We start from the raw sequence: 26828 nt of genomic DNA on the forward strand, positions 1-26828 counted from the left end.
TCTCCTGAGCTGACCAGGGGCCGAAGGCCGGTGAGCCCTCGCAGACCGCACCCCAACCCATGTTGGATGCGTCTGTCGAAATGACTTTTCGGCGAGAAAAGGTCCCCATGGAAACGCCCCGCTGAAACCATTCTGTCATGGTCCATGGCTGCAGAGCTGTGATACAGGTCTGCGTTACCTTTATCAGCTGGCGGCCCGTGGTCCACGCGCGGTGAGACACACGGCTCTTCAACCAGAACTGAAGCGGGCGCATGCGCAGTAACCCCAGCTGGAGCACTGCGGAGGCTGAGGCCATGTAACCCAGCGCCTTCTGAAAAGTTTTCAGAGGTGTGAGTCTGTTCATCTGAAAAGATGCGGCGAGACGCTGCACACGGCGCGCGCGCTGTGTAGACAGACGAGCCGTCATTGAGACCGAGTCTAGCTCTATACCCAAGAAGGAGATAGTCTGACTGGGTTGAAGTGCGCTCTTTGTCCAGTTGACAGAGAGGCCCAAACTTTTCAGATGGTCGAGGAGAACTGTACGATGAGACAGTAGCTCCCTCTGTGATTGTGCCAAAATCAGCCAGTCGTCCAAATAGTTCAGTATTCGCAGCCCCTAACTCCGCAGGGGGCCGAGCGCCGCATCCATGCACCTCGTAAACGTGCGGGGTGCTAGGGATAGGCCGAACGGGAGGACGGTGTATTGATAAACCTGGCCTTCGAAGGCGAAACGTACGAATGGCCTGTGAAGGGGATTTATCTGAATCTGAAAGTAGGCATCTTTCAGATCTAGTGAAATGAACCAGTCCCCCTGGCGCACATGCGCGAGGAGTTTTCTGATAGTGAGCATTTTGAACGCTCTCTTCATGAGAACTTTGTTCAGAAATCTGAGGTCTAAGATTGGTCTGAGGCCGCCGTCTTTCTTTGGAACCAGAAAATAACGGCCGTAAAACCCCGACTCGCTCATAGATAGAGGAACTCTCTCTATAGCCCTTTTGCACAATAGTTTTGCTATCTCTGAACGGAGCAGAGTCACTGCTTCTGGGTTCACAATAGTTTCTAGCCGCGCTCGGAAACCTGGAGGGCGGCGGTGGAACTGTAAGCGATAGCCTAGCCTTATTGTGTTTAGCACCCACTGGGAAATTCCCGGAATAGCTTCCCACGCTTTGAAGCGTAACGCTAAAGGGTGAATGGCTACATGGTCCCCGTTGCTGCACACAGCGGGCCGCGCGGGCGCGCTCATAGCGTTTATGACAGCGGGACTTACACTCAGAGAGGAGTTTAAGGGCCGTGTAACAGAGTGAGCAGAGGTGGGACGCGCACACGGGCTCGTGGGCGCGCTTATGCACTCTGAAACTCGAGCGGGTTGGAACCGCTTTATGAGAGTGGGCTCTGTGAGACACACAGGAACTGAAATGCTTTTGTGTATGAGTGAACACAGTGTTGTGGGCACATTTTCTACACGTGAGGCTTTTATGCTCTTTTTGAGATATCTCTGGGTCGCCGTGACAACGGTGTTTGTGCACATGCAGTGCTTTGTGTATGAGTGAACACAGTGTTGTGGGCACATTTTCTACACAATAGGTTTTTATGCTCTTTTTGAGATATCTCTGGGTCGCCGTGAAAACGGTGTTTGTGCACATGCAGTGTTTTGTGTATGAGTGAACACAGTGTTGTGGGCACATTTTCTACACAAGAGGCTTTTATGCACTTTTTTTTTTTGATTTCTCTGGGTTTGTGAGAAAAAAAACGGCGTTTGTGCACATGCAAGCGGGAAAAGAGACCGGCTTGTTGATGGCGGTGTACACTGCTGCAGTAGCCGTGTGGACGGGGACTGACAGAGGGCGAAACCTTGATGGCGGTTCAGCCCTGGTGAGAAATAGCCGTCCTTTTCTCAGCTGAGGTTGGTCACGTGAGCGGCCTGCAGCGGGATATATATATAGCCTGAAATCGGCTGCACTTGTGACGCGCGTCGCGTGCAAGTGCGTGTTAGAAACGTGAGCGCTGCAAGCGGGCACGAGACTATTTTTAGCCTGCAGAGGCTGGACTTGTGACGGCATAAAAATTATCTGCGAGAGCCGGAATCGAACGCGGGTCTCTGGCGCGAAAAGCTGCGTGATACACCACTGAGCCACAGGGGTAATGACACAAGCACAGTAGCGCGAGCAGATAAGAGGGCGTGATAGCAGTAACAGGTTCGCCTCGGTGGAACTAACACACTATAACCCATTTGTCCAGCTTTATGCTCGGAAATGAGAACGTTTCTCATGAGCGCGGGAGAGCGCGGCCGCTTTCTATCACGTAAGAGAGCTGGGCGCGAGCTCAGAGCTGCATAAAGATTATCTGCGAGAGCCGGAATCGAACACGGATCTCTGGCGCGAAAAGCTTTGTGTTCCACCACTGAGCCAGGGGTAAAGACACACACATAACAGCGCGGGCAGATAAGAGGGCGTGATAGCAGAAACAGGTTCGGCCTCAGCGGAACTGATACACTATAAACGCTTTATGTAGCGGCGTTATATGCAGGCGGGAGAGCGCGGCCGCTTTCTGTAACGTAAGAAAGCTAGCCGAGAGCTCAGAGCTGCATAAAAAAGTTATCTGCGAGAGCCGGAATCGAACACGGGTCTCTGGCGCGAAAAGCTTTGTGTTCCACCACTGAGCTAGGGGGGAAGACACAGGCTTAATAGCGCGAGCAGATAAGAGGGCGTGATAGCAGCGACTAGTTCGGCCTCGACGGAACTAACGCACTATAAACCCACTTGCCGGTGACGCGTATGCATGGGGCCGGGCTAGCTCTCTTGTAAAGTAAAGAAAGCTAGCCGTGGTTGGCACAGCTGTAAGCGGCTCGTCCCCCATTCAGCGCTCGTAGGCGGTGAGAGGGGGAGGCGGCGTAACGCTTCGAGTCGAGCCCGCAGGGTCGACAACAGAAGCCCATTCGCAGAGATCGCAGCCGCCATCGGCGAGGGCGAGCTCGGCGTGCTCCAATCCGAGGCAGAGAGCGCAGATGACGTGGCGGTCTCCAGTCTCGAGGGGAGCGCGGCAAGAACCGCAGGAGGAAAAACGAGACATCTTTACAAAGACGCTCGGCTCTTTTAGATACACCCACACAAAACAAGAAGCTTTTGGTAAAGGATATGAATCCGTCGGATGGCGCTAGCTTGCAGGACGGCTGAAGGTGGCGAAGACGGCCGGCTTCCTCAGACTCCCAGATGCTCGCTAGAAGGTGCCTTTTCCACGACGGCGGCTTCTCTCAGGATCAGCAGATGCGTGTAGCCTCGCTGAAGAGATGAAAATCAGAATTTACAGCCTGAGAGGCGAATTTATACTCTCTGGCCACGCCCGTTTCGGCGGGCTCTGACGCAATGAGAGCAGGTCAGACTCTCATTGGCCGAGAGTTCATTCGTGTCTCCTCATAGGCTTAAGCAGTTCCCTGTGAGCGAGCCAATGAGCTGCTAGCTAGCCTGCTCATGCTCTGCTGCAGCTGAACTGCGTTGACAATAGATACAAAATTATAGGATAATTTTTGGCTTCAATTTCTCAGAAAAGATGAATCTTTCCCGTAGCGTAAGCTAGCTTACGCAATACGAGAGAACCTCTCGTAAGAGAAACAGAGATTCTAATTATTGGACAAAAAACTTCCACACGTAATAACCTACCATACGGTCTAACACTTGATGGCTGCTCTGTCAAGTCTTCGTCGTCAGTTAGGAACCTGCTCTTTGATAGCAGTCTTTCATTTGAAAGTCATGTGAATAGTATCTGTATGTGGCGAGCAGGACGAGGCCGAGGGCCGTGAGAGAGCTGCGCGAGGCCGGTGGCGTGATTACTGATGAGCGACACCTGCGCGACGCACCGGTCTCGTATCTCTCACGGAGGAGCGGAAGCATAAAAGGAGGAGCGACGACAGTCGAGATGGAGAGAGGAACAGGCCTGATTTTATGTTGTGTTTTGTTTCTGTTTTGTGTGGCCAGCAGTCGTCCGTGAGGGGCTGCTGGCTTATACTTTCATTTTTGTATTTGTTTATTTATTTATTAAACTAGTTGAATGTTCGCCGGTTCCCGACTCCTTCTTCCCATAACAACTGAACCTCGTTACACTGTAAAACCGCATTTTTCCATCTTAAAAATATATCTAAATTACGTCATATGCTCTCATTGACAAATGCGGAACAGTTAGTTCATGCGTTCATGACATCAAGGCTAGATTATTGTGGTCTACTGGGTGGTTGCCCTGCACGCTTAATAAACGCAGCAGCTCGAGTTCTTACCAGAACCAGGACGTAGGACCATATTAGCCCGGTTCTGTCAACACTGCATTGGCTCCCTATTAAACATTGTATAAATTTTAAAATATTGCTGATTACTTACAAAGCACTAAATGGTTTAGCTCCCCAGTACTTGAGCGAGCTCTTAGCGCATTAAAGTCTGTCACGTCTATTGCGATCTCAAAATTCCGGCCTGTTGATAATACCTAGAATATCAAAATCGACTGCAGGCGGTAGATCCTTTTCCTATTTAGCACCAAAACTCTGGAACAGTCTTCCTAACATTGTCCGGGAAAGAGACACACTCTGTCAGTTCAAAGCTAGACTAAAAACACATCTCTTTGACCTAGCATACACATAACACATTATAGACTTCTATAATTCAATGTTAGGCTGCATAGATTAGGTCAGCCGGAACTGGGAACACTTCCCTTAAATCCTGATGTACTCGTTACATCATAAGAAGAATGGCATCTACGCTAACTTTAGTGTCTTTGTTTATCCCGAGGTTTACCGCAATCCGCCGGATCCAGGCCGTATCCAGATCTGATGAAGGACCTGCGTCTGGACGCGACGACAACACAGTCCTGAAGTGTCAACTAGTCCCTTCCTGTGAAGGCCTCCTTCCCTTTACCTCTGTACAGATAATCGTTTTCGGGATAATTCCGGTTCACGTGGCACCGAAGCGATAAAATTCTGTATTATAAATTTTAAGGCCAGACAAGTAGTTTGTTGAGGGTTGTTTTTAAAGGGAAGGACTACATGCCTGCGCACATATATTCAAACGCGCATACCTATAGAATGAACTCCTAATACGCATGTGCACGCCATCAGCGTTCTCACAGGTTCGCGTTTTTAAAGTTTGCGTAGAGAGAACTTAAGAGTTTTCTGTTAAAACGGTGTCGTGTTAGCTAATAACTAAGTTAATAACTAATGATCGTTGCGACGGAAGTGAATCAATCAAAACTTCAAAACTTCAATCTAACTTTAACTGGAAAATAACTTCATTCTAGAGCTGCCATAAAGCCAAAACAATCTGTTACTTTAATTTCCTAGTATCACTGTAAAGCCGCTTTGGAACAATCTACATTGTTAAAAGCGCTATATAAATGAAGATGACTTGACTTCACCTGACCTGTCGTTCATATCTTCTTTTTATTGCAGAACTTACACTCACCGGCCACTTTATTAGGTACACCTGTCCAACTGCTCGTTAACACTTAATTTCTAAGCAGCCAATCACATGGCGGCAACTCACTGCATTTAGGCATGTAGACATGGTCAAGACAATCTCCTGCAGTTCAAACCGAGCATCAGTATGGGGAAGAAAGGTGATTTGAGTCACTTTGAACGTGGCATGATTGTTGGTGCCAGAAGGGCTGGTCTGAGTATTTCAGAAACTGCTAATCTACTGGGATTTTCACGCACAACCATCTCTAGGGTTTACAGAGAATGGTCCGAAAAAGAAAAAACATCCAGTGAGCGGCAGTTCTGTGGGCGGAAATGCCTTGTTGATGCCAGAGGTCAGAGGAGAATGGCCAGACTGGTTCGAGCTGATAGAAGGGCAACAGTGACTGAAATAACCACTCGTTACAACCGAGGTATGCAGCAAAGCATTTGTGAAGCCACAACACGCACAACCTTGAGGCGGATGGGCTACAACAGTAGAAGACTCCACCGGGTACCACTCATCTCCACTACAAATAGGAAAAAGAGGCTACAATTTGCAAGAGCTCACCAAAATTGAACAGTTGAAGACTGGAAAAATGTTGCCTGGTCTGATGAATCTCGATTTCTGTTGAGACATTCAGATGTTAGAGTCAGAATTTGGCGTAAACAGAATGAGAACATGGAACCATCATGCCTTGTTACCACTGTGCAGGCTGGTGGTGGTGGTGTAATGGTGTGGGGGATGTTTTCCTGGCACACTTTAGGCCCCTTAGTGCCAATTGGGCATCGTTTAAATGCCACGGCCTACCTGAGCATTGTTTCTGACCATGTCCATCCCTTTATGGCCACCATGTACCCATCCTCTGATGGCTACTTCCACCATGTCACAAAGCTCTAATCATTTCAAATTGGTTTCTTGAACATGACAATGAGTTCACTGTACTAAAATGGCCTCCACAGTCACCAGATCTCAACCCAATAGAGCATCTTTGGGATGTGGTGGAACGGGAGATTCGCATCATGGATGTGCAGCCGACAAATCTGCGGCAACTGTGTGATGCCATCATGTCAATATGGACCAAACTCCCTGAGGAATGCTTCCAGCACCTTGTTGAATCTATGCCACGAAGAATTGAGGCAGTTCTGAAGGCAAAAGGGGGTCCAACCCGTTACTAGCATGGGGTACCTAATAAAGTGGCCGGTGAGTGTATAATTAAATACTTATAAATAAAGATCAGGGAAAGACACAATTGTTGTACCTTTAACAATGAACAATCATAATGACAAAAAATAAAAACATAAATATCATTGTTTTGCGTACATCATAGTATTAGATATATCTTTGAAAAATTCATCATAATGCATAAAAAAAAACTTTTTTTTTGTTATTTATAAGCCTGAGGGATGAAACAAGAGAGTGGAAAACATAAAGGAGATTTAAGCCACTTGCTTGTGGATGAATTTTTTTGCATATAAAATAAAGAAATGAACGTATTCAAGAGATAACAATTTTGGGTTTCCGAAATAAAAAATAATACCTTTAAGGATAAAACTGTATAAGAAAAATATAAAATATTAAGAAAATATAAAAAAAATATAAGACTTAAAATCAAGCCAAAATACTATACTACAATCACAAAATAAATTGGCAGCTGTTTCTTCAACAAGACCACAAAATTAGTAAGTTTCATTAATATCAAGATATTTACAGACAGATGAATTAAACCTGTCGCTCATATGTTTTAAGTTGTTGCGCTTGTGATAACGTCAACATGGCGGATTATGTCCGGCTCGCATTCATACTTCATGCTTTCAGGCTATATAGTACCTATACTTTTAGCGCTCATTAAGTAAGTACTTATTGAAATTAGGTACCTACTCAGTATGTGGTTTCTAACGCAGCCAGAGGGATGAAACCAATCAGTATATATGAATGATTAGGAGGCCATGATGATGGACAGAGGCCAATGGGCAAAATTTGGCCAGGATGCCGGGGTTACAGCCCTACTCTTTTTTCGAAGAACATCCTGGGATTTTGAATGACCACAGAGAGTCGGAACCTCGGTTTAACGTCTCATCCGAAAGACGGTGCTTGTTACAGTATAGTGTCCCCATAGCTATACTGGGCGTTAAGACCCACACAGACCACCGGGTGAGCACCCCCTACTGGCCTCACTAACACCTCCTCCAGCAGCAACCTAGTTTTCCCAAGAGGTCTCCCATCCAGGTACTAACCAGGCTCAACCCTTCTTGTTTTATTACGAACTCTGACGCATTCTCTTTTTGCCAGTAGACTCTCCCCTGTTCAATGATTTTTTAAAACAGGTGATTCCCAGAGGTCGAGATTTAGCATGCTCCATGTAAACTTTTCTAGCTAACCTATGCCACTCGCACACCAAAGTAGCAACTTTTCTCTATTTAGGGATATGATGAGACACACACGGGTGAGTGACGCGTGTACACAATTTCCCACAAAAAACACCCTGACATGTCTAAAATATTAACACTTATAATAGGCTTAACATAGTAAATGAGGGTAAAACAAAAACAAGTTTTGGAAGAAGGATTGAAGATGTATTGACTCATTTTTAAATTTACATTCAGTAGGGTACCTTTAAATTACTGTATCGTGAAAAAGGGATTTTTCTTTTTTGCTGAGTCTATAATATCTAACTATAATATGAGGTCATTTATTTAATTCATAATAATTTAAATTATTTAATTACATTTATGTAATTGCAGCCTGGGCGATTTGACAACTGCACATATTGTGCCATATTGTGATATATTAACTTCATTTCGATATATAACGTGCAGCCCTGAAAATCAATCATTCAATCTAACCTGTTTCCTCAGCGAGGAAGGTGAAGCGAACCCACTGTGGCCCTTGTTCTTGAACCAGCAGCAGTGTGATTGGCTGGCAGTCTATTCCTGCCTCCTCTTTGACCTCCCTCTGCAGTGCCTCTACAATGCTTTCACGCTCTTCCATACGACCTGCAGGGAGGTACCATCTGCCATAACAATCTCTCTTTGCCTCCTGAACAAGTAACACCTCCTCCTGTATAAACACAAGCAAACACACATGCAAAACTTTTATGTTTGAAGAAGTTGACATTAATCATGGGTAGTGGAATTAGTGTACACTTTAGAGTGTAGTTATACATTGAAGTACTGAGTGATATTAATTAACTACATGTACTTACTATGAGGTTAGAGTAGGGACTAGTGTTTGGTTTAGGGAATGTAATTATGCATAATTTATAGTTATTACTATAATAACTACATGTAACGTGTAACAATGACACTGTTGAAGTGTTACTGAAATATTTAGCAAATTTTATGCAACAAAACTGTTTTGGCATGTCAAAGTAAGTTTTTTTTTACAACGTAAAAGCAAACTACTTCAAAATCTACTTCTAAAAATATGTGTCATACTGTACATGCTGGTGAATTGCCATTATATAAAACATCTACATTTTAGGTTAAAGATTAGCCATGAATTATTAAATAAAGTATATTTCCCAAAATTTAAGTTGTGGGCTAATGTGTGCCAGTGGCTCAACTAACAGTCATCTGTTCAGCTCAACTGTCATCATTTACTCACCCTCAAGTTGTTTCAAACCTGTATGAATTTCTTTCTTCTGCTGAACACAAAAGAAGATGTTTTGAAGAATGTCGGTAACCAAACAGTTGATTGACCCCATTGACTTCCATAGTATTTTTTTTTCCTACTATGGAAGTCAATGGGGCCCATCAACTGTTTGGTTACCGACATTCTTCAAAACATCTTCTTTTGTGTTCACCATAAGTAGTTTAAAAAAATATTGAAGTGTCCCCTATAGGCTATATATACAGTGAGGAAAATAAGTATTTGAACACCCTGCTATTTTGCAAGTTCTCCCGCTTAGAAATCATGGAGGGGTCTGAAATTGTCATCGTAGGTGCATGTCCACTGTGAGAGACATAATCAAAAAAAAAATATCCAGAAATCACAATATATGATTTTTTAACTATTTATTTGTATGATACAGCTGCAAATAAGTATTTGAACACCTGTCTATCAGCTAGAATTCTGACCCTCAAAGACCTGTTAGTCTGTCTTTAAAATGTCCACCTCCACTCCATTTATTATCCTAAATTAGATGCACCTGTTTGAGGTCGTTAGCTGCATAAAGACACCTGTCCACCCCATTCAATCAGTAAGAATCCAACTACTAACATGGCCAAGACCAAAGAGCTGTCTGTTGCATGTCCGATGAATTACACAGCAACTGCCATTTGTGAATGCAATGCTTTTTATTAACAGCTCTACTTGACAACACGATCCCGTGTATACAACTTCCCACGTCCCTGTGTGTATGTGTGTGTTCCGTACATGCGCATCACGGGGGGGGGAGGGGAACAGACGTTCTTAAAGAGCCCAGCACATTTAAAGTAACATGTTAATAATACACAAATTATATTGTACTTCTGTACAGATCATTTATCACAATGATCTACATCCCTTTCCTTTAGCTGAAACTACCAATCGTAGAAAGAGAATAAACATACTTAACAACGATCAATACTGTAGTATGAAATTAACTTAATCAAACATCCAAGAACATGAATGACCCTTGTAACAATGTAACCTTTGCAGTGAACAACTGTACAAATGCAAATCAACAGATGCAGATCAAAATATGATCTCTATATGCACAGAGAAAAACACATAATAAAGAATGATGCTGACAATATGGAAATGGCCATACTCAACACATTTATCCGGCACTCTGAATAAGAACCAGAGCGAGTGTCACTGATTCTCCCTTTGTTGGTACCTTGGATTCGGCTTGCAAATGCGACCTGAACGCGTTATGTAAGGTGCATTATTGACCTTGGTGGGAGACTGTACTGTGTTCTTTGTCAACTTAGTAGGTGTGGATTCTGGTTGTGGGAGGTGTGTTTGTGGTGAGTCCGGTATATGGGGAACAAAGTCCTCTGTATGGGTAGTGGTGCTTTGAAAGTCAATGTTCTCTGGGGTGAGCTGTGATGGGGGGGGGCTCTGCTACAGGAAGGATGTGGCGTCGGTTCCTCCTGTATGTTCTCCCATTGCATTGGATGGTGTATGAGCGAGGCTCCTTGTTCACCTCTTTTACCGTGCCAAGGCGCTCATATCCTTTTGGCGTTTGCATTCTAACAACTTGTCCCTCTGCCAATGGCTGCAGAGGATGACTTGATGTATCGAAGTATCGCTTTTGGGTCATCCTCTTTGCAAGAAGCTGTGCAGTGACTTGCTTGGTACATTTTGGGGCTGGCTCCAACAGTCTAGAGTTAACAGGAATGGCTGACCGTGTCTGTCTTGACAACAGGCGTTGTGCAGGGGAACCCAATGTTGGGTCACGAGGAATGTTTCTCAGATTCAGGAGGTTAAGAAACACGTCCGTGCCATCTCTGTGGGATTTCTCCATCAGCTGTTTTGCGCTGCGAACCGCTCTTTCTGCTAGGCCATTCGACTGTGGGTACTCTGGACTACTGGTGACATGAATGAAGTCCCACTGTTTGGCAAAGTTTATGAATTGCTGACACGTGTACTGACTAGCATTATCAGAAATGAGTGTATGGGGTGTGCCGTGCACTGAGAAATGCCTCTTTAGTTTCATGATTACAGCTGATGACGTTATGTTGCGGAGAAAGTCAATCTCATACCAACCCGAGTATGAGTCCACAAGCACCAGATAATTTTGTCCATGCCACTCGAACATATCTGTTGCCACCGTGGACCAAGGCAAGTCTGGAACTGGGTATGGTCTTAATGGTTCTTTTTGTTGGTGCGGCTTTGTGCTGTTGCAGACTGAGCATGAGAGGAGTTCTGCCGTGATGTCAGCCGTCATCGTTGGCCAGAAAATGATACCTCTTGCTCTGTGTTTGGTAGCGTCCAGCCCTGGGTGGCCTCTGTGGACTATTTCGATATATTCTCTCTGCAATGAGCGAGGAATGACTGTTTTGTGGCCTTTCATCACTATTCCGTTTTCCACAGCTAGCTCATCTCTGTAGGGAAAGTACGGACGCACAGTGGCCCACACGCCATGTTCTTTAATTGGCCAACCTCGTTGAATCACAGTGCTTAGATCCTGTAACACATCATCCTCCGCCGTATGCTTTCTGAGTTCCTCCAGTCTAGCAGTGGAAATGTAGTTGATAGACATGACCTCGAATGTGTCATTTTCAGTGTCTGGTTGGACTTGAGTGTCTGGAGCTCTAGATAGGGTGTCTGCAAGGTACATGAGCTTACCCTTCTTGTACACCAGGGTGATGTCATAGCACTGTAACCTGAGCATCATCCTCTGTAATCGTGCAGGAGCTGTGTGGATTGGTTTTTTCAGAATAGTTACCAGGGGCTGGTGGTCCGTCTCAACGAGTGTAGGTTTCCCATATACATAGTCCCTGAACTTTGTACAGGCAAATACGACGGCTAGCAGCTCCTTCTCTATCTGCGCATACCGTGTCTCCGTGTCTGTGAGTGTGCGAGACGCATGCGCAACTGGTTTTCCCTCCTGCATGCATGCAGCACCCAGCCCGAAGCTGGAAGCATCACAGGTTAACGTAACTGGCTTCTTCACGTCGTAGTATGATAATACAGGTGGAGTGGACAAACATGACTTGAGGGTGTCAAATGCTTGTTGGTGTTGCTGGTACCAGCACCATACTGTCTCTTTGTGTGTCAGCTTTCTGAGGGGCGCAGCAATGTCGCTGAAGTTTGGGATAAATTTCCCCAGATAATTTACCATTCCGAGGAAGCGCTGTAATGCAAGGACATCCTTCGGGGCCGGCATCTCAGAAATTGCTTTTGTTTTGGAAGGATCCGCTTTTAGGCCTTCTTTTGTAAAGATATGGCCCACATAGCTGACTTGGTCCAGCCGAAATTTGCATTTGACAGGGTTTAGCTTGAGTTTGATCTCACGTGCTCTGTTCAAAACCCTTTTCAGGTTGATGTCATGTTCAGCAGGGTTGCGACCTCCGATGATGATGTCATCAACAATAATCGCACAGGGGTACCCTGAAAACAGCTGCTCCATTGAGCGCTGGAACACCTCGCTTGCGGAGTTAATGCCAAAGGGCATACGGAGAAATCTATAGCGCCCAAATGGAGTGCTAAATGTTGTCATCATGGAGGACTTGTGGTCGAGGCGTACCTGCCAGAAAGAGCTCTTTGCGTCTAGCACGGAAAATACGGTTGCTCCTGACATCTGAGATGCTACTTCCTCTACGCTGCGCATAGGGTGATGGGGTCTTTTTAAAGCCATGTTAAGATCTTTTGGGTTAATACACAACCTGATTTCTTGCCTGTCCTTTTTGTGTGTAACCACCATGGACGAAACCCAATCCGTCGGCTCTGAAACTGCCGTTATGACGCCAAGGCTCTGCATGCGGTCCAGTTCTGATTTGACACGGCTTTGCATTGCCAGAGGAATGCGATGAGCAGGGCGAACTACTGGCTGCACGCTGGGGTCTACTGTCATGGAATACGTAATTGGAAGTTCTCCGAGCTGGTCAGTAAATAAGTCCTTGTACTCTGTAAGAATATCTCCGGTGCTGCCCTCCATACTGACATTATCCACATCTGGGCTGATTGTAACGATCGCCATGTCAAGGCATGCACGGAATCCCAACAGCGGTTGAACATCTTTATCCACCAAAAAGAATGACAGTGGATAATTTTGCCCATTTAGGCTACACTGCAATGAGACCAAGCCTTTTGTTTCAATTTTAGCTCCACCATAAGCTACAAGGTTAGGTGTCTCTGAATGTTTTGCTGGCCGTTCGTTGTTGGCAATTTGTTCGAAAGTCTTTTGTGAAATTACGTTACATCTTGCCCCAGTGTCAACTTTCATCTCGATTGGAGTTTTGTTTATGTGTACAGTGACAAATCCCTCCTCCAGCACTGGCATGTAAGGGTTAACAACGTTGACACACTTGTCAAATTCAATGCCATCAACATAAAAGGTGTCATCATGGTCAGGGGGTTTGTCTACCTCAAGTTCATGTACCGCTTTCCTGTGATTAAATTTCTTCTGACCAAATTGACTGCGTGCTTTGCAACATTTCTTGTAGTGATTCATTCTCTTGCAGTTATGACATTGTTGTCCGAAAGCAGGGCATTTTTCTTTCTTTGCTGCATGATTACCTCCGCAATTTCTGCAATTAGTTATAGTTGAATCCTGTTGCTCTGTTCTTTGTTTATGTTTTGTGTTTTGGCGCCACCTGCTGGAAAATGGCTGTATTGCATCAACGTTAGTTGCAATCTGAGGTAGGCTAGCCAACGTCTTATTATTTTCTTCTGTCATTTCATGTATGCGACAAATTGAGATTGCTTTGATCAGAGTTAATTCGCTGTCTCTTAGCAGTACTTTCCTTAAGCTTTCATTGTTGATGCCACACACAATCCGATCACAGATCAGCTCATCTGTCAATTCTCCAAAATGACAACTTTTAGCTTTAATCCTGAGATCACTGATGAAAGCCTCAATAGCCTCACCTTGTTTCTGATTCCTTGAGTGAAACTTGTGCCTCTCCATTGTTTTATTTTGTTGTGGGTTGCATATTTCACGAAATTTCCTTTTCAGGCACTCCGGATCCTCTCTGGATTCCGCGGGAGTTAGGATCGCGCCGCCGCCGCCCTCGCCTGGTGCACGCACCTCCGCTGCATAGACAAATGAACGCTCCCGTTCAATGGCTTCCGATCCTGCAAGATTGAGGAGGATATATGCCCTTGTCCTGGCAGGCTTATCATAGTGTGCTGCGGCGATGAAAATGTCATACTCTTGCTCAAAAATTCGCCAATTGTCGGCGATATTTACATCAAAAGTGAGCGGGTCTGGTCTTCTAAAACAGTCCGCCATTATCACTCTCTGCGTGCGCGGTCGTGAGAAAACGAGCAGTTCAGCCTATGTCTTCTTACACCGTTGGTTCACTCACGGGCGAAAGGTCCGTATCGTCTTCTGACACCATGTTGCATGTCCGATGAATTACACAGCAACTGCCATTTGTGAATGCAATGCTTTTTATTAACAGCTCTACTTGACAACACGATCCCGTGTATACAACTTCCCACGTCCCTGTGTGTATGTGTGTGTTCCGTACATGCGCATCACGGGGGGGGGGGGGGGGGGGAACAGACGTTCTTAAAGAGCCCAGCACATTTAAAGTAACATGTTAATAATACACAAATTATATTGTACTTCTGTACAGATCATTTATCACAATGATCTACACTGTCCAAAGACACTAGAGACAAAATTGTACACCTCCACAAGGCTGGAAAGGGCTACGGGGAAATTGCCAAGCAGCTTGGTGAAAAAAGGTCCACTGTTGGAGCAATCATTAGAAAATGGAAGAAGCTAAAAATGACTGTCAATCTCCCTCGGACTGGGGCTCCATGAAAGATCTCACCTCGTGGGGTCTCAATGATCCTAAGAAAGGTGAGAAATCAGCCCAGAACTACACGGGAGGAGCTGGTCAATGACCTGAAAAGAGCTGGGACCACCGTTTCCAAGGTTACTGTTGGTAATACACTAAGACGTCATGGTTTGAAATCATGCATGGCACGGAAGGTTCCCCTGCTTAAACCAGCACATGTCAAGTCCCGTCTTAAGTTTGCCAATGACCATTTGGATGATCCAGAGGAGTCATGGGAGAAAGTCATGTGGTCAGATGAGACCAAAATAGAACTTTTTGGTCATAATTCCACTCGCCGTGTTTGGAGGAAGAAGAATGATGAGTACCATCCCAAGAACACCATCACTACTGTGAAGCATGGGGGTGGTAGCATCATGCTTTGGGGGTGTTTTTCTGCACATGGGACAGGGCGACTGCACTGTATTAAGGAGAGGATGACCGGGGCCATGTATTGTGAGATTTTGGGGAACAACCTCCTTCCCTCAGTTAGAGCATTGAAGATGGGTCGAGGCTGGGTCTTCCAACATGACAATGACCCGAAGCACACAGCCAGGATAACCAAGGAGTGGCTCTGTAAGAAGCATATCAAGGTTCTGGCGTGGCCTAGCCAGTCTCCAGACCTAAACCCAATAGAGAATCTTTGGAGGGAGCTCAAACTCTGTGTTTCTCAGCGACAGCCCAGAAACCTGACTGATCTAGAAGAAGATCTGTGTGGAGGAGTGGGCCAAAATCCCTCCTGCAGTGTGTGCAAACCTGGTAAAAAAAACTACAGGAAACGTTTGACCTTTGTAATTGCAAACAAAGGCTACTGTACCAAATTTTAACATTGATTTTCTCAGGTGTTCAAAAACTTATTTGCAGCTGTATCATACAAATAAATAGATAAAAATCATACATTGTGATTTCTGGATTTTTTTTTTTTTTTTAGATTATCTCTCACAGTGGACATGCACCTACGATGACAATTTCAGACCCCTCCATGGCAATGTCCAGCTAAGTGGGAGAACTTGCAAAATAGCAGGGTGTTCAAATACTTATTTTCCTCACTGTATATATATATATATATATATATATATATATATATAAATCAATAGAATATTATTATTATAATATTTAATTATATAATGAAATTAGAATTCATATTATACTTTAATTTTTTGAAAATGGAAAAACCTGAAATAAAAATAATAATCATGAAATGAAATATTAAGCATATCAAACTTTCTCATGGCTTGTATATGGTATGAATATCTTAAAAACTGTGAATATGTGCAGCATGAAATAACTCTGGAATGGGATAGTGCATTTGAAGTGTTTTTGTTTTTTCATGCTCCCAGTGAAATTGTACAGCTCATTAGTGGAACTAATTAGGTGATGTTCGGCAGGGGGCGGACTGTAATAATAAGAGGACAACTTAGAGAAGGCAACTTTAAAGACATGCAAGAATGACGCAATCTTTACCTTTGAGTTGAAGATCACTGCGCTGACAATGTAACAGACGTTTTTCCTCAGTGTGACAGGGTTCACTTCCGGGGCTAAATCAAACTCTCCCAACTCAAGTCCCTCACCCTTCAAAATCTTCTCTAAGTTTTCCTCCAATATTTTTGCCGTTGAGTCCATGTTGAAGCTGCCTTAATTCCACTATACAATATAATGCATATGATTAATATTGTTCTGTTTCAGATCAAGTGGCTGCCTACGGAGACAGCATGTTTAGGCATCATCACACTTAAAAACCAAAGCCTGATGCCACTGGAGAACCTTTAAAAATCCACAAAAATATGTTATTCTCTATTTCTTTAACCCATCTAACTTTATATACTGGTGCTTAAAGAAAACACAATCAAATACAATTATCTGCATAACCTCTACTGTTAGCTATCATAAAAACAACTGTTCAGTAGAATACTTTGGCTACTTGTTATATTATCTGGAATATAACTTTCGAAACACAATACTTCTATAATTTGATAATGATCTATAAAGGAATGAAAGTCACCCTATGTTTGTACGCAACGTTAAATGTTAGCAAACCAGAAATATACCGTGAAGCAAGTTAAGTCTTCCAAGTTAATTAAGCATTGTTATTAATGTTTAACGTATACTTCTATATTCATTTAAAAATCCATCTACAATTAAACTAACCTAATACCAGTCGTCATAAAACAAGGATAAATAATACTATTTAAGATGTTATGTGACTCAAAGCATCGGCTGCTTGTTTGAACTCTCGCGATAATATGCGATACTTACCTGTGGACCGAGTCAAATTACATTATTTGTAGTTTCGTTCTGTTTAATAATATTTCAGTAATTTTTTGCTTCCTTGGTGACAGTGATTAGACCAACCTCACTCAACTGCATTTAAACAATAGTCATTGTAAAAGAGAGAAACGTCGCAGTTATTTTCGTTAGAAAAATAGTTAAATGTTGTGTACTTTTTAGACTATCCCTAACTCATATTCTTAACGGTTAGCAACAATAGCAGACAAAGAGTGTTCTTTTGTTGCAAAAGAGTGGATATTTTTGTGGGCGGGTGAAAGTAAGTTAAAAGCTCATACGAATTAGTGTTCTAGTAGTTTGCATTGCCATATCAGGTTAGAGTAAAGGGTTAAAAAGACAAACGTTTCGTGACGCATGCTCGGTTTCGCCCTCTACAGACGGGGCTCATTGGAGATGCAAGTCCGAGCGAATTGCCTAATCCAAAGATTTCGAACAGAGAACTGAAACGGGACCCTTTTTCTGACATACAAACACATCCTGATCAGCGATATGTGACGAACTGTTAAACAAACTTATAAGAGGAGGATAAAGTGTAACAAAATGAGCAGGTAGCTGAAACTGTGCCGTATCTATTTTTTCTCCACGGGAACGTTATGTGGAGCGGGCTCATTGCCATTGCTTGGAGGACAACGCCTGGATAAGGAAGAGAGGGCAACATTTGACGTTACTTCGGAACGGCATTTGAATACGGATACTTTACAGACATGGTTAATGCAGTTTGTTCACGTCTTGTTAAAAGCGCCTTTATGTGGTTAATGCTTCACGCGCTCATCGACAGCAGTGGAGGTGAGAGAACAGCGACGGACACCATTGCGAGTCATACATTGTCCACAACACTTACCAATGTTGACTGTTTGAATGTATAGGCACCACTATAGTAAATTGTAGCTATTGTTATGTTAGTACTTTCTGAGAAATAGCAAGTACTTCTATTTACTAGTATTTTTTCAGTTCCATTAGAAACTATAGAATATGGAACTATAGATAGAACTATCCACTAGACTAGAGAAACTATTCATTATACTAGAACTTATTCAAATGACTAGCACCTATTAATTTAGTCACTAGTATTCATGTTACCTTTGCTTCTATTGTTACCTGATAACAAACTTTTTTTTTTTTTTTTTTTGCTATTAGAATCTGTGGCCAACTTCCAACTAGTAACGTTACCCTATGTCTTCTTTTACTGTCGACTATTCATATGCATACTAGACTAGTATCTGTTCCAATTTTTCAAGTACTAATGGACAGTAGTATCAGTGTGTATTCCAAAATATTGTTTGTAAAATTTTAAATTTGACAACCCTCTACAGACATGCCGGTAAAATAATCAGTATGGCTAGTAGCCTACATTTTATATGTGATATTGTTTGAAAGCATAAACACGTTTAATATGAACTTTAATAATTAAAACTAAAACTTGGCAACCATTTATAAATGTAAATGTAGGACTGCATATAGTCATATTAAACAATAATTTTAAATAATTTTTAAACGTTTTACAAATACTGTAATCTCTGCAGTTTACGTGTTACAATCAAATTATACGTAAACATCTAATTATTTTCCTAGGCATGACGCAAAATCGCTTAGTAGCTTACTGTCTGGTACATAATAATGAATAGTTACTGGTAAAACTGGAAACATGTAATAGCACTATTAGCAGCAATTGGTCACAAGTGAATAGGGATTATGTAAACCACAGAACAACAGAAGTTGATGGCAATATATATATTTTTTTACCAGTAACAATACAATAGTATATCAAAGCAATACTATGAATATGTTTTAGTGAAAAATGAATACTTGTGTTACTTGTGATATTAAAAAAATTACTAGTGACTGTTGATTACTTACTTGTAATTAGAAAAAAAATTAACATAAAAATAGGTGCTAGTTAGTAGGAATAAATGTTAAAAAGGCTTGCCACAGACCACTGGATCACAGGCACTGCTCTTTATTCTTTTACTTTTACATTTGTTTTACTTGTAGTGAAATCACTAGCTTTCCAAAAGACATGCACATAACATTACAAGATTGGTGTTTCTCTGTTTAAAGGACAAATCTATGTTTGTTTGAGCCTTTCATGTTTTGCAGTGATGTTGTACATTGTCTATCCTCTAGAGATATTTTATTTTGATAAGAAAGAATATCATGTCTGTCCGGTGTACATGCTTAAGCAGTTCAATAATAGCATATTTGAGTTAATTCTGAATTTATAGGCATCTCCTCGCCTTTGAGTCTAAAGGGCTTTTACTTTAAGATCAATATGAAATGTACAGTATTTAAGTAATTTCTGCCACTTTTAACTGCCAATTTGCACAATCCAGTAGATTAACATCTTTTCCAACACTTTTCCATAATTTGAATTAGGACAAGGATGTTGTCCTGGTTGAGTGAACTTTATAAACTGTCAAATAAAAACATGTATCTTTACTTGAAAGTAAGTCTTAAATTACACTTAGGACAACAGGAAAATGTAGTAAAATATGTGTTAAAAATAAATATATTTTTAATATATCAATTTATTAACATGTATACTACTATATATATATATATTTTTTTTTAACATTTTTAAAATAAATATATGTTCGTTAAATGTTTTATTTTCTTTGCAAAAAATATATTTTTTTGTTTAATTTGCTATAGCTAATAACTGGTAATTATACATCTATAATGTATATATATTATTTTCAAAGTTTTATTTTGGCAATATCTTATCTTTGCATCCATGGCATAACAACGCATGTAGATGATCAGTAAATGAAGGTGTAGTGACAGTGCAGCACTGGCCTGATAGGCTATAGCACATGACAGTTCTGTCAACTGGCCCAGAAATGCTCTTTCATTGGCTGTGGGCCATCAGACCCTTTAAGCTCTGTGTAATAAGTCAACTGTAAGTCGATTTAAAGTGTCCGCTTACACTTATTTTAGCGTTTCATGTATAGAAACAGAGAGACTCCCACACATGCTATTAGAGAAATTGAGGGCATGTTTTGAGCTGAGAATGATGGTGAATGCCTGAAGATCAAGATAAATGGTTCTCTGAGAATTTTGTGTGAATGTTCAGTAAAGGGACACAAGCATTATGAATTGTTCTGTCTTATCTACCCTTTTTGGGAAAACAGCAAAGGAAGTCTCATCCAACTTGTTGACTGATGACTCAGGAGCGGGTGGGATGCTTCTCCTTCCTGAGGTCTTCCTCTCTTCATGCCCGTGCAGCACTTTTTCCTCCAACATAAAAAAAACACTGAGCACTTGATTGCACTTACAACCAGTCAATTGCACTCAATCTAATCACCCATGATCACAATAGTAGTTTCATATAAATATATTTTGTTGCAATGAGAGGAATAATGTTGGAAAATAGTTGTAGAAATGAATGGGAATTGATTATACAGTGCAAATTTTCCTGTATTGTATAATTTGTTTGTTGTGTGTGTATTGGTCTTATGGGTAGACAGTGTTGTGACGGGACTGTTTCTGTTCATAGGCTCAATAACTCAGCAGACCTCTCAGCTCTCTTCTTATGAGGTGACGGTACCGAGACGCATCAGCAGACATAGAAGAGACCAGGACAGTGCAGATAAGGTAAACAACCTTACCAAACACAAGAGTTACTTTGCATTAACTGTGTGGATAGTATCTTTAGCTTGTCCCTCTCATTCTCTGTACATCCTCGCCTCCTTTTTCCATTTTTTTGATATCATATCCATCTACACCAGCGGTGCTTCAAAGACAATGCCACAGGAACCATCTGGCAGGCACACGTGCCCAGCAGCGTGGGCGTAGTTATTAAAAGACCACGCTGAGAGACGCATACCACCAGCATGGCACAAACAAACACTCAATATTCCTCTGACCTCTGTGTCATTGAGAAACAGTGTACTCAGAGTTTGGTAGATGAGAGAATGAGTTTGAGAAGAAGAGAATGAGTTTGGGAGAAGACCGATTTTTGCTGGCATAGCCTTGAAATCCGTAACTCAATTTATAAACCAGGAACATTCACAACACAAAAGAAATGATGAATTTTGTCATTTGATGACTTTTTTTTATTTGTAAAAGAATATTTAAAAGTGCCAATTTCTACACTTTTTTATTTTTTTCCTCCTGAATTCCAGTTATAATGTTAATCAAGGTTTCTTGCTGCAAAACAATCATTATGGTAATTAGGTTAGAAAAAAGGTTAGAAATGAAAAATGTGTCTTTTTTCCATTTTGAAACACAAAAAGAGCTCTTTGGCAGAATGTCCAAACTGTTTTCTAGAAAGAATCAAAAAAGGAGTGGAAGATTAGCACAAAAATTAAAGTTGTCCAAGTCCAAGCTTTATGCGAACAGTCAAATTTAAGTTAATATTCACTCATAATCTTCCACTAAGCCATAGCACTTTTTAAAGTCGGCATGAAACGGAAGTAGCGATAGACTTTTCTTCTCTATTTTGATGTATATCACATATTTAGCTTTAATTTATGTTTATTTTGGTTTTAGCTTTAGTAATATAATATCACTTTAGTACTTCAATTTATACCCTAATTTAATTTGGTTAGTTGCCACAGCAATATTTATATTTTTCATTAAAGTTTTTTAATCTAATATTTATATTATATTTGATATATTTCAGCTTTATTTCCACTTCAATTTAGTTTTAATAAACGAATAGCGACGCTGTTTGTGACTATTTGTGAGGTGGTTTAGCATTTTCCATAAAGTAACTCTTTAAATCCTTGCATTTCAAAAGAATTTTGAAAATAAAAATAAAATCCCACACTGTATTTTTTCTTGTCCGAGAAGCCGTTTTAATTGGATATACATCACAATAGAGAAGAAAAGTCTATCGCAACTTCCTTTTCATGCCAACTTTAAAAAGCTCTATGGCTTAGTGGAAAAAGAGTGTGGAAAGTCCTGTTTCCTCAAAATATCTCTTTCCATAATATTACAGGGTTTAAACTTTAAGGTGAGTCAAAGACATGTTTGTCAGATCACTGCTAAAATAGCTGTAAATGTCAGATAAAATGTTAGCATGTTTAGTTGGTAAAGCCGCCACTTTATGACACCCATCAATCTTACACTCTTACATATTGTGAGGGTGTCATGCAAATATTCACCCTTTTCATTTCAGAGTTTTTAGCGCATACATGTATGCATGTGTGTGCATTTTGTTTATAAGCTAATATATTCAGATCAAGTCTTGTTCAGATCAGATTTGGCCATACAGCACCCTCAGTTTCTAATGATCTTACTGCTGGTTTAGTAAGAACTTTTCTCTTCTCAAATTTCCTCTAATCTGGTTTTGCTCCAACATTATTCAAATGTTGCTGCAGTTGAAGTTGTTTCACTGTACAATAAAGACAATGAAGTCCTAATTCAGTCCAGCATGTCTGTTGTTGGTAGGGATGCAAATTATCGATTAATTCATTAATCGTTAGTTGATCGATCTTATCGATCGATTAACGATTAACCGATAAGCGGCTATTTTCCTGAGAATGTGAATTTCTCACGGTATCAATAGTGTCTTTAACATAAAAAGCAAAATATTGCTTATATACTGAATAAAAATGCATGTTATATTGCTAAATTGATGTTTTATTGTAACAGTTGGGATACGGTATAATGACATATCTCCGGTGTAATGAGAACGAGTTTCGTTAATAATGATCACTATAAAGCACGCAGCTAGCGCATATGTAAGGGATAATGTACATCCAGCCGGTTGTTCTCTCAAAATATAGAGCTCGGGCTTACACGTTATGGAACGATGCATTGTGGGTAACAGCGACCATTTTAGAGGCAACGCAAAGGCCGGTTTGGAATAAGGTAAAAGCGTAGCCGGCCGGTCTCCACCGGCACGGAGAAAGAGTATAATGACAATGTGACAAAAAACAAAAGTTGTGACAAAAAAAAGTTGTCTATACCGTATACTGACAAACTTAATAATGAAGCCAAACAACGCTGCTTTAAAAAAAATGCTTTGAAATCACCCTCTTATTTCAAAATGCTTTGAATCCATTTCAATGCTCTGAATGCTCTGAATCCTTTTCAAAAAAAACTTTCAAAATGCTTTGAAATCACCCTCTTATTTTTACCCGATTTGCTTCAAACTTCACTACTATAATGTAAACACACGCCAGATGTAGACCTGTGAATGGATACTTGATATCTTAGATAATGTTGCCATGGCAACGCATCAAATTTTAATATTCTTTTCTTATGCTTTTGAGACTCTTAGCATGCCTGAAATTGCTTGAAATTGCATGAAACTCGACAGACAGATCAGATTTATTAGCCAGTAGACATGTGCAAAGTTTCAGAAACGGGCATGGTGCAGGGACTCAGTAGCGCCACCTTTTGACAAAAGTGGGGGTGTTAGTTTTATAGTTTTACCTACAATCATAAAACTCGGTACGCATATTGTTCAGGTCAAGCCGGACAACTTTCTAATTAACTGTCATTAGCTCAGACCAAGAGGAAGTCAGATATTTTAGTTTGAATGTGGATGTTTCTGAGAATTTTCTCTCCCTCTCCCTCTGACAGAGAGAATGCACCCTGCCATTCGTGTGTGTGTGTCTGTGTCTGTGTGGGGAGGGGGGGAGGGGCTCTTTTAGTTTAAACACAAAATTATACATAGGGCCATACTGCCCTCTTGTGTCCAAAATTATATTTATATATACATTATACATATATTTGGTATGTGACTGAGGACCGAGAGCTTTTAAATACGGGACATTTATAATGGCCACGTGCAGAGCGCTCGAGGGAATTCCTATGGAAGTAGTTCTGCTCGCTCATCGCCGTGGACGCGCACCGTTATGAATGCCCGTGCAGCCGTTAGTTTCATTTTAAAATTAGCGCCTTTTCTGGGGCCGATTGCTTGAATTGTGAGTTCACTAGCCTATTCTTCATGGAAACCACAACAACAAAAGAGTATAAAAGTTTGGTGTGAACGCAGCATAATGAACAAGCTGCGATCTCAAGATTGCAATGCTGGAGTGTGTGTGTGTGCGTGTGAGAGAGAGGCGCGGGCGAACTGTGTGTGTGTGTGTGTCTGTGGGGGGAGGGGCTCTTCGAGTGATAGTTAGTTTAAACACAAAATTATACATAGGGCCATACTGCCCTCTTGTGTCCAAAATTATATTTATACATATATTTGGCAAGCATGTGACTGAGGACCGAGAGCTTTTAAATCCGGACGTCCACACGGACATTGATAAGGGTTGCGCTTGCAGAGCGCTTGAGGGAATTCCTATGGAAGTAGGAATGAACTAAAAAACGTTCGCTCTGTTCTGCTCGCTCGTCGCCATGGACGCGCACCATTATGAATGCCAGTGCAGCCGCATACTTTTTAGTGTCACTTTAAAATTAGTGCAATAACGGGGCCGATTGCTTGAATTGTGAGTTCAAAAGTCTATTATTTTTCACGGAAAACACAACAACAAAAGAGTACAATGATAGATTCGCTTAAATAGGGGCTTTTACATAAAATAGCCTATTCCGTCATCATCTTTTCAGTCAGCTCTTCACTCTCGTGATTAATGAAATTTGACTCCTGTTGCTGATATTTGCTGCAACTTTCGTTCCGCTCACAATTTAGTAAGCAAACACGCTTCAAATGTGTTTTTATTTTATTTTTGTGTATATATATGTGTGTATATATATATATATATATATATATATATATATATATATATATATATATATATATATATATATATATATAGCTTATGTTTCAAATATGAGTTATATATATATATATATATATATATATATATATATATATATATATAGCTTATGTTTCAAATATGAGTTAATTAACAATCGTTGGAAAGAATGATACTTTTAATATCACTAAACCGTCATTAGGTGCCGCCAGGCGACCGTCTTAATGAGCGAGTCATTGATTCATTCGTTCAAACGATTCGTTCGAACGGCTGAGTCATTCATGAATGAGACAGATTATGGATTGGTCGTTGAATCTTTGAGTCAACCGATTCGTTCAAAATGCTGAATCATTCAGTAATGAGAACGCGTTGCTGTGAGATGCTCGATGGTTCTGCTGTGATCTTTGTTTAACTATTTTCGCTGCTGAAACAGAAAAAAAGTCAATATTGCATCTAAAATGTAAGTGATTTGACGTGTGTGTGTGTGTGTGTGTGTGATTGTGTCTGTTACAGTGATTGTTTAACCCTTGTTAAAGTTTAGGCCTTGTCTTTTTGGATATATATCTTTTTATATAAAAAAAATAGCATACAACCCATATATTTTAAATGTATTGTTTGCTTTAAATTACATTGAGATTTGTATGTTTGGTAATTGAACCTGAATGAATTATAAATGAATGTGCTATATTTCAGATCATATATTTGTTTTCCTTAAAATTTGAACTAACACTAACTTTATTCTCATCTGAATGATAGATTATTTATGTATAAAATAAAAACACATTTGATTTTTCTTTTTTAATCAATGTAGAATGTGTAACTGAAAAAATAAACAGATTAGGGCTCTGATCGAGGACAATAAATGAAAACCAATGCAATATGATGAATGTCCAAAAGATTTTTTTTTGCTTTTAAACCATGTGTGTGTGTGTGTGTGTGTGTGTGTGTGTGTGTGTGTGTGTGTGTGTGTGTGTGTGTGTGTGTGTGTGTGTGTGTGTGTGTAAGAGATTTCGGTTGGGTGACAGTTGTAGTTTACAGTTTGACAAAAGCACAATGTTGTGTTTTATTGCGATTGTACACAAATATAAGTAAACACTTTGCAGTTTGAATAATGTCCTGTATGAACAAAAGGACGGGGTATGTTTTTATGTCTACATTGTTCAATCACGCCTCACACACACACACACACACACACACACACACACACACACACACACACACACACACACACACACACACACACACACACACACACACACACACACACACACACACACACACACCAACTATTTTTCTAATCAGATCAGGCAAGTAATATTCTGTCTTGGCACACTTCATATAACTTTCAAACTTGTGTACATATTTCATGTGTCCATTAAGTCCATGAGACCGTAGGGTGTCTCATTTTTCATTTTAGGTTTCAGAAGGTTGCTCACGCATACTTTGTGGTTGATATGTGCCCTCAATGCACACTTTTGCAGAGCCCACACCAATGCAAGCTCTACAGCACACATCTTCTCAAAGGTCAAAGCGGAGTTACGATATTGCCCGTCATGCACAGTAACCCTAAAGGCACCGGGGTGGCGGTGCCACCGGCTTGTTTATATATATATACATATATATATATATATATATATAAATATAGCTGCGAGCAGCGATGAAGGGCCAAAGCCGGCGGCACCGCCACTCCGGTTTTTTTTTTTTTTCCCCCACCCCTACTAAAATTGTAGTCCTACTTTTAAAAAAATCGCAATATATCGCCTTATGCACAGTATCGAGATATATCGCAATATATTGAATCGTGACCCGCCAATACACAGCCCTATTCTGCATACATTAACTGATCTTGATGAAACTTCAACAGTGTGTTCGCTGTAAGAGGCCGATCACATGGATGTGACTATTGAGAGTCAAAGTTATAGCGCCACCAACTGGCAGCAGGAAGTGTGTCACTTTCAAAATGCTTTGAAATCACCCTCTTATTTTTACCCGATTTGCTTCAAACTTCACTACTATAATGTAAACACACGCCAAATGTA

The 26828-nt window shown here is 41.1% G+C and overlaps 2 protein-coding genes and 1 long non-coding RNA gene across 4 annotated transcripts in view; 1 reads left to right on the top strand and 2 right to left on the bottom strand.

Moving 5' to 3' along the window:
• LOC130081982 (8-oxo-dGDP phosphatase NUDT18-like) overlaps positions 1-17059 on the bottom strand; it is a 29550-nt gene extending 12491 nt beyond the window's left edge. The window contains exons 1-3 of the mRNA XM_056246722.1: positions 16997-17059; positions 16313-16492; positions 8258-8471 (exon numbers count right to left, since the gene is read on the bottom strand). Of these exons, the coding sequence (XP_056102697.1) occupies positions 8258-8471; positions 16313-16471 (373 nt within the window). The 5' untranslated portion in view covers positions 16472-16492; positions 16997-17059. The remainder of the gene's footprint in view (positions 1-8257; positions 8472-16312; positions 16493-16996) is intronic.
• The window catches only part of LOC130081983 (uncharacterized), a 75444-nt gene that overhangs the window by 31241 nt on the left and 17375 nt on the right, over positions 1-26828 (bottom strand). The gene's annotated exons all lie outside the window — the stretch shown is intronic.
• The window catches only part of adam9 (ADAM metallopeptidase domain 9), a 53192-nt gene continuing 43779 nt past the window's right edge, over positions 17416-26828 (top strand). The window contains exons 1-2 of one of the 2 annotated variants that reach the window (XM_056246720.1): positions 17416-17920; positions 20628-20725. In XM_056246720.1, coding sequence (XP_056102695.1) covers positions 17839-17920; positions 20628-20725 — 180 coding nt within the window. In that variant the 5' untranslated portion in view covers positions 17416-17838. The remainder of the gene's footprint in view (positions 17921-20627; positions 20726-26828) is intronic. The other variant, XM_056246721.1, reaches the window with a different exon arrangement.

Source organism: Rhinichthys klamathensis, unplaced genomic scaffold, assembly GCF_029890125.1.
Source record: "Rhinichthys klamathensis goyatoka isolate OS25496 unplaced genomic scaffold, OSU_Roscu_1.1 h1tg000040l_1, whole genome shotgun sequence".
Classification (NCBI taxonomy): Eukaryota; Metazoa; Chordata; class Actinopteri; order Cypriniformes; family Leuciscidae; genus Rhinichthys; species Rhinichthys klamathensis.